We start from the raw sequence: 18,015 nt of genomic DNA on the forward strand, positions 1-18,015 counted from the left end.
CACACTTCATCGGTACTCGCCACCCTTCTGACTGGAGGGCAGAACCATGAGCTGTAAAACCTCCATTTAAGGAAGGGGCCCAGGCTCTCTCTTTCCCACCCACCTGGGTTTCTTTGGAAATGACCCCCCACCCCCATCCCTTAAGCCTTTTCAGATTTCTTTTGTCCGTCTTCTTCCTCCATCAGATTCCAAACCTTTGGATTTGTGTTCCCAGCACTTGGCACAATGCCTGACACAAAGTAGGGACCTATCAAAAAGCAACTGACTCTTCTTCATATAATGCTGCCCTCCTTTAGTGACCTGCTGGAGAGCTCCACCACCAAGCTGGGCTAATACCAGTGTTTGTGAGCCTCCTCTCTGCATCATGGGTGTGAAGTGAAACCTCTGTGTTCCTGGGTGCACACTTCTCCCATTCATGATTTGGAACATTCTTTCTGATGTGAGTTAAAAATGAGATTTATCTTTTGAAAACTGCTCATTTAAGTCCTTTGAACCAATCGAATGGCTTTTGGCCCACTAGATCTGTCTAGGATATCAGGCCCATGTCAGAGATATTTGATGCTCCACGTGTCTCTTTGACAAAGGAGAGACTGTCTGTCAGAGACTATAAGAACCCAGAGACAACAGCCAGGGCCTGTTCCTCCTCAGTCTTCCCACAGACCACAATTTCCCTGAAGGCAGGATCTGAGTTCCCTCTAATAAGTCTGAATGTCAGCTCTAGGCCCTCAGGTCAGGGACTCCTTCAGAACCATCTCCTTAATCAAGGGTATCCACAGCTAGCTGGGCCTTCTCTTCAGACCAGGCACTCCCTCAGGGCCAGCTCCATTTTCCTCCACTTTCCTACCCCTCTCTTTCTCCAGAGAAGGAGTAGATTTAAGGTAGGCTACAGGCATGAACTAAGATTATAAACTTTTATTGATCATTTGCCCACCATCTATAGCAGAAATTTTGGGCCTCCCAGACCCTGGCCCCCCAATTTCTCCATCCCATTTGTTCACCACGATCACCCCCAAGATCACTCCTAATGGCATCCTGGGCATTCCATGTTTCTGATTTGGCTTGCTTTGCTGAATTTGGCTCCCAGGGCAACTGGTAGGGCTCCTACGCCTTGGTTGCTGATGCTCTCACAATTTTCACCTTCATTTCAGTGGCCTTTAGTGACTCAAATGAGCTCCAGGTTTCCCAGTGGAGGTCAGAACCCCAGCCTCTGTGGTCCTCTTCAGGGTGCCAGTCTCCATGGAGGTTGGCCACCCCACAGTCACTGAACCACCAGCCTGCATCCCCATGCCAGTGACTGCAGTCATTGAAGGCTATATCACCACTGATGCAGGGGTTACAGGAGTCGTGGTCCCTATCCAGGGTGCTGAAGGCACTGCCCTCCTGGGAGGCTGCTCCGGACCAATTTTTGCCACGGAATGAGTCTCCTGTATATGAGAGCAGTGGTTGGGACCATGGGCTCAGGCACTGAGAAGTACCATTTGCACTGACCCAAGTCAATATAGTGATGGGGCCACCCTCTATTTGGGCTTCAGCTACTCCTCCCCTTCCCAAGGGCCCAGCTCATAATAGGCACCCACTACTTCTGTCTGCTGACAAGGACACCTATGGTGCTGACTAGGGCTACTTCCTCTGTCTGGGGCCCAGGTACTGAATCTGGAGCTACTTTCTCCTTTTAGGACCCTAATCCTAACCCTAATCCATTTTGTCCTTTGTACTATCCCCCCATCCATCTGGGACTCGGACTCAGAGGGGATTCCTCCCTCTCTCCAAGCCCCAGATGCTGACCTTTCTCTTTCCAGGATCCAGGCTCAAAGAAACTTCCCCATTCCCACCCCAGGGCTTCAGGTTTGATCAGGGCCATCTTTCTCATCTCTGTAACTATCATATTGATTTCACTAATTATGATGTTGAATTCTTCCAATCAAAATTTGTTCTCTGCCTCCTGGTTTTTGTTCTGCATTTTGAGGTGTCCCTCTCATTTGGGGGTCTTAGCTTTACTGGGGAAGCTGAGATTCTATCAATTGGTAAATTTATGCTTTGCTAATAAATTGGTCATGCTTGGAACTTCATGCCTCAATCTACCTTAATTTTAACTGTTACAGCATTATCATCACCTTCACATTCCCCCTTCCCTTCCCAGAAACTATGGACTTCATCTCTGATTCTGATAGGTGAGATTTTGCCTTATCTTGCTGGGAACCAGCTCACTTCAGCACTGTCCAGCCATTTCCCCACCACACTGCAGCATGTATGCTCTCCCCACTTAATTCATACTTTCCCCCCACTAGAAGATAGATTCTTTGGGGGCAGGACATGCTTACTTGTATTTGTATCACCAGGATTAGCACAGAGTAAGTAGTTGATAAATGCTCTATCTACCGTCTGTCTTTCCATTCATATCTTCTATCTATCTATCTATCTATCTATCTATCTATCTATCTATCTATCCATTCACCATTTATCTGTCTATTCTTTGAAGTATCCATCTATCCATATGTCTATTCACCAACCTTCATCTACTTCTATTTATCTATCCTTACATCCATCCTTTAGATATCTATTATTATTATTATTAGGTAGATATCCATTCCTCTATCCATCAGTCTATCTATCCATCCATCCATCTGTTCAGCTATATATTTGTCCATCCATATCGATTTCTATCTACCTATCCATCTATCATCTGTCTATCAATTTATCTATCTATCCATCCATCTATTTCTACTTCTCATCATACACTCCATGTTCCAACCAAATGGGCATTGCCTACTTCCTCCAAGCCATCACTCCATCTCTATCCTCCCTCTGTTCAGGTTTCCCACCATGTTTACAATACTCATCCCCTTTCGCCTTTTACAATTCCAAATTTCTCCCAAATCACAGGGTAGATGCCACCTTCTACACCTCCCCCACACCCAGTACTTCACCCCACATTGTTGACAGTTTCTCCTCCCATCAAATGACCCCATATTTACTCATATGGACATCCCTCCCACACTTCCCACTGCCAAGTCAAATGTTAGCTCTCTGTGTATGGGGCTTATGTGGTTTTTGCCTTTATGTCTGCAATGCTGAGCACATTGCCTGGAACACTGTGGGCACTTAATTAGCATTTGATAAATGAATGAAAAACCTCAAATATGAATTCAAGACCAATAAGAAGGAATTGGGATGTTTTCAGCCCCATCTCTAGTTCCTTCCACAGAGCCTCCTATGGCAGCAACCCCAATCCTGTCACTATCCTGGACACTTTCTCCACCTTTACCCCTTGGAGTCCCTTCAAGTACTCCATCTTACAAGAAGCCTAGAAATCAACTCATCTATTGGTGTCACAGGCAACTCCTCCAATGACTGTCCCTTTACTTACCTGTGCAGTTGCCACACACCCCTAGTAAAGGAGAAGCTCCTCGAAGAGAGGCATCATCTTATTTCTGCATCTAGCACGGGGCTTGGCACATGGTAGGTGCTTAGTAAATTTGGATGGCCTCTGGATGGCTTGATCAGTAAGGATACCCTCTAGCTGTTCAATGGCCTTCCTAAACAGTGGTAACTAGATATGGTCTGTCTGAGGCAGAGTAGAACAGGAACTATCATGCCCCACGTCTTTGCCTCTCAAGGCAGCCTACGATTACATTGGATTGCCCTATCTCACTGTTGACTCACATCGAGTTTGGAGACCACGAAGGCTGCCACGGTCTTTTTCAGACCTTTCATCTTCGACTTGGGAACCTGATTACTGGAACCTAAATATAGTATTTATTGTCACATTCTAGTCAATGGAAATCTTTGTGCCTTCTGGCTCAATTATCCCACATATTAGCTTTAGGACATCCATAAATGTAAGAAATGTGGCGTTATCTGTCTTTATCCAAGTAATTGGTAGAGTTTGAATAGTCCAGGACCAAGGACAGATCCCAGGGAACTCCACCGTGGATTTCTAGGAAGGCTGAGTTCAGTCAATCTGTTCTGAATCCATGGTACTATGTTATCATCTAGCCTACATTTCTTTTCCTTAACATAAAGGTCTGTCAAATGCTCAGTTAAAATCCAGGCTGATGGTAGCTATAGAATTCTCCTCACCTGCTGCCTTAAGGAAAGAAAGAAGGAGGTTAATCTGCCCATCCTGGCTCTTTGAGGTTGCTGCTTCCTTGTCTGTTTATTCACCAAGTATCCCTTCAAAAATTTTGGCAGAAGGAAAACCTTTCATCTCTGTTTTTCATCTGGACATCTGCCCTCTCTCATTCTCAGATCACTTGGGCTCCCACTGACACTCTTATTGTCTCATTACTGAAGTTCTATCTTCACTCCCTTTTAGTTTAGTTTTGCTTTTTTCGGTTCAATGATCACCCTCCTTCTCAGATAAAACAAGCAAACAAAACCAGTTCTGCCTTCTCTATGTGTCCCATCCTGCCTCCAGCAGGATGTGCTGTCTCGTCTTTGTCACACTATGGCTATGAGAAACATTTTCCTTACTGGTCTCAGCTCATTTCGTGCTCCACACTCTACTCCAGCCAAACTGGATGACCCTTTGCCCGCCCCACCCCCGCCCCAATGTCTTGCCTTATATTTGGAATGTTATTCCTTCTCTTTTCATCTGATCAATTTCTGCCCATCCTTTTAAGCCCAACACAAATGTTATCTCCTCCAGGGAGCCCTTGGAGATTTCTTCCTAAGTAATGACCTTCTCCCTCTGATCTCTGTCATGCTTATCAATGTACTTCATAGTTCTTTGTGTTTTGGCCTTATTATTAATTTGGTTGCAAGCTACACAGGCAAACTTGTACCTCTCCCATGCTAAGTTCTGGGGACTCTGTACACAGTAGGAGCTTAATAAATGCTCACTGACTGAATCTAAAGGATTGAATGAATAAATGCATTAACATCTGAGTGGATGGACTAATAAATATTTGTTGGAGTGTCTACAACTCCTATGCTATACCCAAGACCATGCACACAGTAGGAGCTTAATCACTGCTGAATTTTACCATATCCCTCTCCCCCACCACAGTGGGGCTCACCTGCATTTCCCGAGTACCTGCCCAGGCTCAGGCGGTAGAAACTGGCCTCATCGCTGATTTGAAAGGAATTGTACAGGGCATAGCGGCTCTCGTTTTGGAAGTTGTGCAAATCCAGACGCAGCTGGGCAAGGATGCCAGGCTGGTGTGTCAGGAGGTAAATGTTGGCTAGGCCCAACCAGTGTTCACCTACAAGGGAGAGGAACCCTCATCACAGAAGCCCAAAAGGGAGAGCCCAGCCCACTACCGCCATTCCTAGACAACAGGGAGAGGGCTCCCCCGGCTCCAAAGGGCGCCCATCTTGGCTGCCTTCGCTGGCAGGCCGTCCCTCTAGGTGTCTGATCTTGACGGTTCCCATGGCAGCTCCAGCCACTTTGGGCCTTGACTGTGCCAGGCTCCCCTCCGGGCCTCCCACCCCCCAGCTCTTGACCGCCTGTAGCAAACACCCTATCCCAGACGGCTTCTCTAGGGGGCTCCTATGGCTTTAGGGGAGCGCGAGCCCAAACGAGCTAGCTGTGGGCCCATGGCATAGCCCAAATCCCAATCAGAAATGCTGGCTGGGGGGTGGCTCTCGCCACTTCCTCAGAGGGAGTTCCGGGGAGCTGTTCTCACGCCCCCTTCATTCTGGAGGCTCCTGCTGGGGGGGGCATAATTCAGCGCCGCCTACGGGATCGTGCACAATTATTGACCCTTGGATGGATGGAGGGATGGGACCGTTTGTCCCTTGTTCCAAGGATTGTCCAAGGTTCGGTTGGGGGGGTGTCAGAGGTTGTTCCCTGCTCTAGAGAGTATCCACAGCTATCCGATGCTCTTGGTGATTCCTTGGGGGCACATCACGTCCCCCTGCATTATGGGGAGAGATTCAGGAGGAAATGGTGGTGGGCAGGCAGGGGAGGCAGGTCCTCCTGCCCAGCTGCCCCAGGCCCGAACTCTCCAGCTTCCTCACCTTCCACATCCCCAAAGCCTTGGTCATACTCCCTCCAGGCTCGGTTAAACTCCAAAGGCTTGCCGTTGCCCCCCGTCCGCCTCTGGAAGACCGTCCAGCCGCCATCTTTCCGCATGTCGCAGTAAGCCTGGTGGATTAGAAGGCCGGTGGGCGGCGGCAGGCAGGAGTCCTCCCTCCGCCCCACAGCCTCCTCGAAGCCCACGTGGCTCCGACTTCTTTGGCTCCTTCTAGCCCTGCTTCCGGACTCCCCAGACAAGAAGGCTTCCCCAACGCCCCATCTCAGATGCGCGCCGGAATACGAGCCCGCTTCTCCCCTGCAAAGCTTTCAGATGATGCTGGGCAGCTTCCCATCTCTGTGACACTCCAGGAGCAAGAAGGCTCCTCCCCGGCCTGTTGGGGGCAGGCAAGGGACACCACTCTCCTTTTACAGAGGAGGAAACTGAGTCTCGGAGACAGGAGGGCCAGCGTCCCCCCACAGCCCTTCGCCTGTCGCTTCTCCCCTCTGAGGACTCTAGACCGACCCTTACGCTCCTTGGATTACCTGGACCAGCTTCCACCTCAGCTGCTGACAGGGCTGAAGACAACCATGAAATCAGGCTGTCTGGGCCCAAAGCAGATGCGGATCCCTGTCCCCTGGGCCTTTGCCAGCCCTTCCCAGGCCTGCCTGATAGACCTGCTCTCCTGCTCTCCGCACACCGCCTTGTCCTTCCTCTGCGCTCCCAGAGTTCCTCCTCTCCCAGCCCTCTCACCTGAGACTCCTGCCTCAGATTTGGTGGGAAAATATGGAGGCCACTGAGCGCGCCCACGCCTCTCCCTGGGGGTGCCCTCCTCCCCAGCTGGCCAGGCCTGGCCCCTCAGGCAGAGGGAGCCCACGCCTCTCCCTGGGGGTGCCCTCCTCCCCAGCTGGCCAGGCCTGGCCCCTCAGGCAGAGGGAGCCCACGCCTCTCCCTGGGGGTGCCCTCCTCCCCAGCTGGCCAGGCCTGGCCCCTCAGGCAGAGGGAGCCCACGCCTCTCCCTGGGGGTGCCCTCCTCCCCAGCTGGCCAGGCCTGGCCCCTCAGGCAGAGGGAGCCCACGCCTCTCCCTGGGGGTGCCCTCCTCCCCAGCTGGCCAGGCCTGGCCACTCAGGCAGAGCCTCCCAATGGCCCGTCCACGCCTCGTCCCTCTCCTGAGCTGCCGTCACGCGTCACCAGAGACACCAGCGGCCGCTTAGACTTCTCAGACTGGACTCCCCGAACCCGTCCCCAAACAGGGCCCATCTCCCCCAAGCTGGCTCTGCTTCCTCACTTCTTATTGGAAGGGGAAACACCACCTTCCCAGCCACCAGGCTCAGCGCGCCGTGATCTCATCTGCGGCCAAATCCAATCTTATCTGCCCCTGCCTTGCTCCGGCTCTCAGCCTTCCAACTGGCCTCCCTGCCTTGAGTTTCTCTCTATCGGGCTCAGCTGCCACAGGGGCCCCGGGGGCCCTCTAGGGTCAAATGCAAGGTCCTGTGTTTAGGCTGGAAGCCCCTCGTGATGTGCTACAGCCTCGATGCGTCTCTCATCTCCGGGACTGGCTCCCTCTGCCTGGAGGAATGCTTTCGTGCTTTAGCTGTGCCTCTGGGTTCCCTCAGCTTCCTCCACCACGTCCTTGAGGCTCACCTTCCACAGGTCCTCCCCTACCCCTCAGGAATGCCTCCCCTCCCAGATGCCGCTGGTCCTCTCTCCTCTGGGTGTCTGGAGTTGGCACAGACCTAGTTCCTCCCTACTGGCTTTCCCAGCACCCTGTAAGCTCCTTGAAGGCAGGGACCTCGTTCTTGTCTTTCTCTGACCCCACAGTGCCTAGCACTGGGCCTGGCACATAACAGTGGCTCCATAAAGGCTGTTTCACTGACCTGGAAGGCAGCTGGGGCCCCGTCGGGCTTTATGGCATAGACACCACTTGGGGCCATTGGATTGTCCACCCAGATCTGGGAGCAGTCCTTCCCTGCAGGGGACAGAGAGGCAGAGAGAAGCCTTCTGAAGACCCTGGCCAGGTGGGGGGGGGGGAGCAGGAAGAGGGAGGGTCTGCCTGCACTTATTCTCCCATCTGGCCTCACACCCAGCCTCTCTGGCTCGCCAAAGTCCAATTCTAAGAGTCAGGAGCTCTGAGCCTTCCCTGGTCTCATATCAAATCACGCCCTCAAGAGGATGGAGAGGACCAGGGCCCTCGGGGGCGTCCTGGCCAATTCTGCTTAAAAGGGGCAGAAACAGGGGCCTCAGATGGGAAGAGACTCTACCACGGTCACCTGGGGACATAATGGCAGAGTTGGGGTTCCACCTGGGGACCTCAGAATCCAGAACTAGGGTTCTTATGAAAGAAGGGGAAAACGGATGGGTTTCTGAAAGGGACTTCTAAGGAAACTGGCAGGTTTGTGTGTTAAGGAAGTCAGACAGGAGTTACTGCCCCCCCTCTGCACAGGAGGCACGCCCAGTAGGGAGAAGGGCCACTGGGCCTCCTGACCCTGACCTCGGCAGTCCCAGCTCGCTGCCCAGAGGACAGTCATCACCAGAGCTACGCCTGGGCTTGGGGTCAAGCTCAGAGTCCAGCTCTCGTTCCAGTCAGGCTTACAGTCATGGCTTCCTGCCATTCTAATCTTTAGATTCACTGCTTAGAACTGGAGGATTCCCTGGGAGCCTCCCCTGCCCCAGCCCAGGGCCCCGGGGCTGACCTTGACTCTTCAGCTTTGCAGTTTTCATGATCACCTGTGGAAGGAATCGAGGCATTGGGGTCAGCTGCCTGGCCCTGCCAACCTACCCACCCCAAGGGGAGTGGCTGGAGAGGCGGAGTGGCATTCCACGACTGCTGGTGATGGAAGCCTGGGGAGGCTGAGAACCTGCCTATGTACTGCAAGCACACAGAGGTCCCACCTGCCTCCCTCTTGCTGCCGGGGAACCCTGGGACGTTGGGAGAGCAGGTGAGTTTGGCCTGAGTTTGAGAGAAGAGACGGGGCTTTTATACTGCCAAGAAGCAGGCAGATGCCCAGCCATCTGTGCACCACCCCATTCGCCCTTTCCCAGTTCCCCTTTGTGTGTCATTTTCCTCATTAGAATGTGAGCTCCCTATGGGCACAGGCTCGCCTGCTTGTTCGGATTCGTATTCCCGAAAGCCTTAGCTCAGTGCCTAGCACATGGTAAGCGCTCCATCCCTCTGTCTCTCCGTCTCTCCATCTCTCTGCCTGTCTCTCTTTCATCTACCTGGTAATGGAGAACGTCAATGATCCAGTCCTCTGTTGCCGCCATCTTTCTGCCCAAAGAACAGCTAATGAGTTCTTGTTTTTAAGGATAATGGCGCCCTTTGGTCAATGGAGAAGACAAGGAAAGGAGCCAGGCTTTCTTCTCATGGGAAGAGATGACCCATGAAGCCTTCAAGGGACGTGACTCCTTCCTCGTAGAGCAGCTGAGAAGGAGAGGGAAGCTGGGGCCAGCCTGATGCTCGTATCCAATGGCACGGAGAGAAGGGGCATGGACGTGTAGGGATGAGAGTGCTACGTGGGAAGTCAAGTCTAAGAGGGAGGAGATGGTCTCAAGGATGACATTCTGAACACCCAAAGAGAAACAATCTTGTTGAGGAGGAAAAGTGGGGTTATCAAAAGAGACCGACTGAGTTTAAAAAGAAAAAAGGGAGGCAGCTGGGTGGCTCAGTGGATGGAGTCAGGCCCAGAGATGGGAGGTCCTGGGTTCAAATCTGACCTCAGACACTTCCCAGCTGTGTGTCTCTGGGCAAGTCACTTCACCCCTATTGCCTAGCCCTTACCACTCTTCTGCCTTCTACACAGTGCTGATTCCAAGACGGAAGGTGAGAGTTTAAAAAAAAAAGAAAGAAGGAAGATGGAAAGGCGGGCACAAGAGGAATACAAGTACTCAGTACTCGTGGGCACCGTGGGGAGAATGCTGAAGCTTAGAATGAATGGGCTGTGGCTGACAAGGAAAGCGGATGATCAAAAGGTCCTTCTCAGTGAGGCTGGGGAAAGAATTGGACCAGAGAGAGGTCAAGCACATTCTCTGAGACAGATGGGGTGAAAACAACAGAAAAAGGAGGCAAGGCAGAACATTTGTCATTCTGTCATTTTCAGGGATGTCTGACTCTTCATGACCCCATTTGGGTTTTCTCAATGAAGATACTATAGTGGCTTGCCATTGCCTTCTCCAGCTCATTTGATAGATGGGGAAACTGAGGCAAACAGGGTAAAGTGACTTGCCCAGGGTCACACAGTTTGTAAGTGTCTGAGGCTGGATTTGAACTCAGGTCTTCCTGGCTCCAGGCTTTTCATTCTAGCTCAGCTACTTTTTCTTCCGCTTGATTTTCTCTACCCAAGAGAATGCTCTTTGTATTGGAAAGGAGAGAACAGAAAAAGGCCAGTTAAAAAAAAAAACAACAGACAAACCCAAGAGAAGGACGCCCATAGTGAGACACTGCCATGGTTCCTGCTGAGGCTCTTGAGCACTGAAAGAAATGTCTGCTCCAACGCCTGAGCGATGGATCCATGATCTGTGAGGAATTTTGTGGACTAGGACAAGTCTCAGTACCGGGGAAGGGGAAATGTGGTCCTGTCTTTCAAAGATGGAAGATCAAGAAGTCAGCAACATCCAGGCCAGTGAACTGGACTTTGATTTCTAGAAAAATGCTAGACCCTCCAAAACAATGGCTGGGCGTCACTCAGGGATCACCGAAAGAGAGTGGAGAGCAGGAGAGGTGGCCCAGCTTTGGAGAGGGCAGATGCTCCAATTTTCACACTAGAAAGAACAAAAGAGCCTACAGAGTAGAGGCCAGTGATCTGGACTCCTGGTCACATGTTTGCAGGTTTTTAAAGATGTAGTTGGTGACCATGGATAAGAAGGAGCAAGAGGTCATCAATAAAAGGGGGGGTGTCGGCAGCTGGGTGGCTCAGTGGATGGAGCACCAGGCCTAGAGACGAGAGGTCCTGGGTTCAAATCTGGTTTCGGACACTTCTTATATAGTATTCTAAGATGGAAGATAAGGTTTTTATTTAAAAAAAAAAACAAACAAACAGGTGGCCCCAGGCTAACCAGATTTCCTTTTCTGACTGAATTACCAAACTGGCAAAGCAGGACACCCCTAAGACAACAATAATAAGAGCCAACGCTTAGAGCACCTTCAAGTTTGCAAAGCACTTTACAGGTTACCTGCCCCAGTTATCCTCGAGGTGACCCTGGGAGGCATCATTCCCTTTTACAGTTGAAGAAACTGAAGCAAAGAGTGGAAGTGACTTGCCCAGAGTCTCCCTGCCTATAAGTGTCTGAGAGATTATTAGAATTTTTGCCAAGCCCAACAGCCACTCACTATGCCAACTGGGTGACAGAATCACAAAATCTCAGTTTCCCAGGTGGAAGGGATGATGGAGGACACCGAGCCCCTCCAAAGCTGAGCAGCAGACCCAAATGGTCAACCAGTCACTACTGAAGCCAATCTCTCAAATACACCTTTTATCAGGAGCTTCCATTGTGTGTGGGGGAGAGGAAGAGGCAGAGAAGAGAGAGAGAGAGAGAGAGAGAGACAAAGAGGGAGACAGAGAGACAGAGAGACAGAGAGACAGAGAGAGAGGGAGGGAGACAGAGAGAGAAAGAGAGAGAGAGACAGACAGAGAGAGACAGAGACAGAGAGAGACAGAGACAGAGAGAGACAGAGAGACAGAGAGAGACAGAGACAGAGAGAGACAGAGACAGAGAAAGACAGAGACAGAGACAGAGACAAAGAGAGTGGGAGGGAGAGAGAGAGACAGACAGACAGAGACAGAGACAGAGACAGAGAGACAGAGTGGGAGGGAGAGAGAGAGGGAGAGACAGACAGAGAGAGAAACAGAGACAAACAGAGACAGAGAGATAGAGAGAGAGACAGAGACAGAGAGAGAAAGAGACAGACAGACAGACAGACAGACAGACAGACAAAGAGAGAGACAGACAGAGAGAGAGACACACAGACAGAGACAGAGACAGAGAGACAGAGAGAGGAGAGAGGTTCAAATCTGACCTCAGACATTTCCTAGCTGTGAGACCTTGGGCAAGTCACTTCACTCCCATTGCTCTTCTGCCTTGGAGTTTTTAATAGCTTAATGTGAAATGCGAGGATGTTTGGGATGCCCCAAAGCCTGGCACACAGTGGGCACTTAATAAACGCTTATTCCATTCTCTTCAGCTCATCTCCACTTGGCCGGGGCCATTTAGCACTTTTATCAGCTGGCAGGCTGAGAGGGGTGGCAGCCGTGGCTGGCGACACAGTAGATGGCAGATCCCACGGCAGATAGAGTGTTGGGCTGTACTAACGAAGATGCCATTTGAGACGGCCAGCCTGGCACCTGGGCTCAAAACAATCAAGCTCTCGAGGGGAAGACAGGGCTGGGCAGCCGGACGACAGCTTGACTGGGAAAGAGCCGCAGCTGGGCTAGATGCCAAGCTCAGAGAGTGGGCAGAGGGATGGGCAGAGAAGAAGGCTCGCAGGACCTGGCATGCACCAGTGGAGTGGGGTGGGGGACCTCGGAGCATCCAGGACCAGGGGGCTCCCCCCAAGGCTCCCGGTAGGGGCCCTTCTGTCTGGGGTGCCCCGGAGGGAGCGGCTGTGGCTGGGGAACGCTTGGGGCTGCACACTGGCTGTATCCCCCCTCCAAAGGGCTGGCGAGGCGGGGACGGAATTGCCTTGTCCTGCTTGGCGCAGAGGGTGAGCAGGAGGTGTAAGGTGGCAGACACGGATGGCTGCCGGCTCAGGAAACACTTCCTCAGGACGAGAGCCGCCCCACAGGCTGGCCTGTCTCGGGAGGAGAAGGGAGCCCTCTTCACTGGTGTGGGGGACTGAGAGGAAAAGAAAGAGAGGAGAGGGAGGAGCCAGGACCCAAGGTGGACACCCCAGCCCGGGGCCAGAGCTCGGCCGCTGCGTCCCTTGCCCTGAAGGGAGACGATTCCTGAGAGCTTGAGATCATCAACTGATGAAAGAAGAACAACAAGTGCAGCTGAAGGGGGCTTGGACTGCACGGGCCCACCCTGAAGACCCTTCCCATTCCTTGACCTTCCCAAGAAGGACACTTGGGCCCTGATTCGAATAGGATAGTGACAATGATTAGCGAGGAAGGAGGAGAAGCTGAAGGAGGATAAAGACAACCTGTAGGGTCTCCTATTCCCACAAACCTATCCCCCCTTTCATTAAAAGAGCTGTTTTTTTTTTTTTTAAACTTTACCTTCCATCTTGGAATCACTACTGTGTATTGGCTCCAAGGCAGAAGAGTGGTAACGGCTAGGCAATGGGGGTCAAGTGACTTACCCAGGGTCACACAGCTGGGAAGTGTCTGAGGCCAGATTTGAACCCAGGACCTTCTGTCTCTGGGCCTGGCTCTCCATCCATTCAGCTGCCTCCTATTAAAAGAACTATTAAACAACTTTATATTGAAGAAACTCGCAGTCAGATTCAAATCATAGGAGAACAAAGAAAGAGAGGGCGGTGGGCTAGGCTCGCCAATAAAGCCAACAGGGACAGGCAGCCTGCCAGACAAGTGGGCAGCCAAGCCTTCAAAGGAGTAAACGCCACCATTCCCCCAAAGCCCCTGTTCATCCCTGCCTCACCATCAGCTCAGGGGCACCTCTCGAGGGGGAATCACAAAGGTGCTCTCAGCCACAGGGGTTCTCTCCTCGACCTCACCAGCCCTCCCTAGTTCCTCTGTCCCTTCACCTCCTCCATTTCCTGTTACAGCCCACCCAGTGCGGCTGGCTTGCTGGAGAGAGGGCGCTCCTGGTTCAGGGGGCAGGGTGGCGCCTCCTGGGGGGAGGCTGGCTTCTCTGAGGCCCGAGCCAGGCCCAGGCTCTGAACCAAGGAGCCAGCCTCTCCGCTGGATGGAGAGCCCAAAGGGTCCCGGGGAGCAGATAGTACGACTCTCACTAGGGCTCCCCAACTGGACAAGTAAGGAAACTGAGGCTCAAAGCCCAGGGGGAAGGAAGGCTGGACGTGTCCACAAGCACCCCAGGCTGTGCTATACGACACCCTATTACTCACAACCTGGCAACCAGAGCCAGTATCGAATCACCTGAGAAATAAAGTATCGCCTAGCCCAGAAGGTGCTCAGGCTTTCCCGGGCACAAAGCCGAAGGAATCTACGAGGTGGCAGCCACGGGCCCCCCACTCTGTCACCAGCACCCGGGGCAGGAGGGATCTGAGCTTCCTGGCAGGCAGAGTGCAGCAGCCCGAGGTGATGCCTTCCCCAGAGGGCTGGGAGACGAAGCTGAGGTCTGCCAAGGGGGCCGGCGAGGGCCAGGCCGGGCAGAGGAGAGAGCTCGCACTGACCACTGCGATGCAGGAAGGACAGTAGCTCTCCAGGGCTGAGACACCAAGAGCCAGGGCCTTACCCGTTCCTTCACAGTTCCTGGACGAACAGGCAGCGCCGAGAGCAGGAAGATGATGAGGCCCAAGCTGGCCCGAGTCACTGCTGCCATTGTTCCTGGGCCAGAGTGATGGAACAGTTATTGTAGAGGCGCTGAAAACAGCGTGACCCCATATTGAGCCCCTAAGAGCCGCCCTGAGGGTGAGCCTGCATCCCTCTCTAAACCCTGATCTGCTCTGAGCCCCCGTGTCCCCCTCTCTGAGCCCTCATCCCCCTCTCTGAGCCCTCGTGTCCCCTCTCTGAGCCCTCGTGTCCTCTCTGAGCCCTCATCCCCCTCTCTGAGCCCTCATCCCCCTCTCTGAGCCCTCATCCCCCTCTCTGAGCCCTCATCCCCCTCTCTGAGCCCTCGTGTCCCCAATCTGAGCCCTCGTGTCCCCTCTCTGAGCCCCTGTGTCCCCTCTCTGAGCCCCCGTGTCCCCTCTCTGAGCCCTCATCCCCTTCTCTGAGCCCCCGTATCCCCCTCTCTGAGCCCCCGTATCCCCCTCTCTGAGCCCTCGTGTCCCCTCTCTGAGCCCTCATCCCCCTCTCTGAGCCCCCGTGTCCCCTCTCTGAGCCCTCGTGTCCCCTCTCTGAGCCCTCATCTCCCTCTCTGAGCCCTCATCTCCCTCTCTGAGCCCTCGTGTCCCCTCTCTGAGCCCTCGTGTCCTCTCTGAGCCCTCATCCCCCTCTCTGAGCCCTCGTGTCCCCTCTCTGAGCCCCCGTGTCCCCCTCTCTGAGTCCTAGTGTCCCTCTCTCTGAGCCCCCGTGTCCCCTCTCTGAGCCCTCATCTCCCTCTCTGAGCCCTCATCCCCCTCTCTGAGCCCTCGTGTCCCCTCTCTGAGCCCTCATCGCCCTCTCTGAGCCCTCATCCCCCTCTCTGAGCCCTCATCCCCCTCTCTGAGCCCTCGTGTCCCCTCTCTGAGCCCCCGTGTCCCCCTCTCTGAGCCCTCGTGTCCCCTCTCTGAGCCCCCGTGTCCCCCTCTCTGAGTCCTAGAGCCCTCGTGTCCCCTCTCTGAGCCCTCATCCCCCTCTCTGAGCCCCCGTGTCCCCCTCTCTGAGCCCTCGTGTCCCCTCTCTGAGCCCTCATCCCCCTCTCTGAGCCCCCGTGTCCCCTCTCTGAGCCCTCGTGTCCCCTCTCTGAGCCCTCATCCCCCTCTCTGAGCCCTCGTGTCCCCTCTCTGAGCCCTCGTGTCCCCTCTCTGAGCCCTCGTGTCCTCTCTGAGCCCTCATCCCCCTCTCTGAGCCCTCGTGCCCCCTCTCTGAGCCCCCGTGTCCCCCTCTCTGAGCCCTCGTGTCCCCTCTCTGAGCCCCCGTGTCCCTCTCTCTGAGCCCTCGTGTCCCCTCTCTGAGCCCTCATCCCCCTCTCTGAGCCCCCGTGTCCCCTCTCTGAGCCCCCGTGTCCCCTCTCTGAGCCCTCATCCCCCTCTCTGAGCCCCCGTGTCCCCTCTCTGAGCCCTCGTGTCCCCTCTCTGAGCCCTCATCTCCCTCTCTGAGCCCTCATCCCCCTCTCTGAGCCCTCGTGTCCCCTCTCTGAGCCCTCGTGTCCCCTCTCTGAGCCCTCGTGTCCTCTCTGAGCCCCCGTGTCCCCCTCTCTGAGCCCTCGTGTCCCCTCTCTGAGCCCTCATCTCCCTCTCTGAGCCCTCATCCCCCTCTCTGAGCCCTCGTGTCCCCTCTCTGAGCCCCCGTGTCCCTCTCTCTGAGCCCCCGTGTCCTCTCTGAGTCCCCATGTCCCCTCTCTGAGCCCTCATCCCCCTCTCTGAGCCCTCGTGTCCCCTCTCTGAGCCCCCGTGTCCCCCTCTCTGAGCCCTCGTGTCCCCTCTCTGAGCCCTCATCCCCCTCTCTGAGCCCTCGTGTCCCCTCTCTGAGCCCCCGTGTCCCCCTCTCTGAGCCCTCGTGTCCCCTCTCTGAGCCCTCATCCCCCTCTCTGAGCCCTCGTGTCCCCTCTCTGAGCCCTCATCCCCCTCTCTGAGCCCTCGTGTCCCCTCTCTGAGCCCCCGTGTCCCCCTCTCTGAGCCCGTGTTCCTCTCTCTGAGCCCTCGTGTCCTCTCTGAGTCCCCGTGTCCCCTCTCTGAGCCCCCGTGTCCCCCTCTCTGAGCCCCCGTGTCCCCTCTCTGAGCCCCCGTGTCCCTCTCTCTGAGCCCCCGTGTCCCCCTCTCTGAGCCCCCGTGTCCTCTCTGAGTCCCCATGTCCCCTCTCTGAGCCCCCGTGTCCCCTCTCTGAGCCCCCGTGTCCCCCTCTCTGAGTCCTCGTGTCCCCTCTCTGAGCCCTCATCCCCCTCTCTGAGCCCTCGTGTCCCCTCTCTGAGCCCTCATCCCCCTCTCTGAGCCCTCGTGTCCCCTCTCTGAGCCCCCGTGTCCCCCTCTCTGAGCCCGTGTTCCTCTCTCTGAGCCCCCGTGTCCTCTCTGAGTCCCCGTGTCCCCTCTCTGAGCCCCCGTGTCCCCCTCTCTGAGTCCCCGTGTCCCCTCTCTGAGCCCCCGTGTCCCCCTCTCTGAGCCCCCGTGTCCCCTCTCTGAGCCCCCGTGTCCTCTCTGAGTCCCCATGTCCCCTCTCTGAGCCCCCGTGTCCCCCTCTCTGAGTCCCCATGTCCCCCTCTCTGAGTCCCCATGTCCCCTCTCTGAGCCCCCGTGTCCCCCTCTCTGAGCCCTCATGTCCCCCTCTCTGAGCCCCCGTGTCCCCTCTCTGAGTCCTCATCCCCCCCTACGCATCCCCCTCCCTCCAGGGCTGGCTCACCCAGAGCTGTCTTGTGCCTCCCAGAAGCCAGGTCGTCTCCTCTAGGAGGCTCTCTGTGAGGCTTGGGCTGTTTATGCCCCTTGGGAGAGGGCGGCTCCTGGGGCGGGGCTGGGTGGCCCCACTTGGCTCGGGTGGAACTTCCTACCCCACAGGGCCTGGGCGCAGGGAGCCTGGGCTGGGCCAAGACACATTCAGAGGTTCCTCCTTCCTCTTCCCCCCCCACTGGAGCGGGCCTCAGGCCCCCCTTTATAAGGACCTCGGCCTGGACGTGGGGGTCTCGAGGTGTGGGCACAGAGGAGGAGCCTGGGGTCTGGGGGGCCAGCCGCAGCTCCAGAGGAGGCCTCGCAGGGCCCGGGCCAGGCCTGTCCCTGAGCAGAGGAAGAGACGTTGAAGAGCGCGGCCAGCAAGGGTGGCTGCCGCCGGCCTCAGCCTCCCCTACCAGCCTCCTCCACGTCTGTCTCACCCCGTGGCCCGGGTCCGGCGTCCCCAGGCTCGACTTTTCTGTGTCCCCTCCACGGGGCCGCCCAGAGGGCAGGGCTCGGGGCTGCTTCCCCCCTGCCTCCCCCAGAGCCCAGGGAAGAAGCCTGGGCGGCCCCTACAGAGGAGCTTCCCGGCCCGGTGGCCGTGCGTCCCGTGGGGTGTGTGGGGGCTCCCAGGGCCGGGACCTCTTCCACGGCCGGGCTTGGGCAGGAAGGGCCCAGGGGGGCCCTGGCCAGGGAGCCCCTGCCGCAGCCAGCCGTGCAGGGAGGCCCCGCCTGGGCCAGCTGGCTGCGGGGGAGCCCCGAGCGTCTGAGGGCGACGTGGGGGCCGGCCGGGGTCTGGCCAGGTCGGTGTTTGGCGGGAGGGCGGCTGGCGTGGGGCGAAGCTCCGGCCTGCGTCCTCCTCCGGGGCCAAGCCGCGGATCACTGCCCCCAGGAAGAGGGAGGGAAGGAGAGAAGGCCCG

The 18,015-nt window shown here is 55.5% G+C and overlaps 1 protein-coding gene across 1 annotated transcript; it reads right to left on the bottom strand.

Annotated features, from left to right (window-relative positions):
- Positions 1-897: 897 nt before the first annotated feature.
- Positions 898-17,361, bottom strand: LOC100010647 (fibrinogen-like protein 1). Its single transcript, XM_056797556.1, has 7 exons — positions 17,073-17,361; positions 14,329-14,420; positions 8,652-8,685; positions 7,836-7,927; positions 5,962-6,088; positions 5,019-5,204; positions 898-1,424 (listed from the first exon to the last, which is right to left on the bottom strand). Exons 2-7 carry the CDS (start codon positions 14,413-14,415, stop codon positions 1,102-1,104), a joined length of 849 nt encoding a protein of 282 aa, XP_056653534.1. The 5' UTR covers positions 14,416-14,420; positions 17,073-17,361; the 3' UTR covers positions 898-1,101.
- Positions 17,362-18,015: the final 654 nt, after the last annotated feature.

This window comes from Monodelphis domestica, chromosome 5 (assembly GCF_027887165.1).
Source record: "Monodelphis domestica isolate mMonDom1 chromosome 5, mMonDom1.pri, whole genome shotgun sequence".
Taxonomy (NCBI): domain Eukaryota; kingdom Metazoa; phylum Chordata; class Mammalia; order Didelphimorphia; family Didelphidae; genus Monodelphis; species Monodelphis domestica.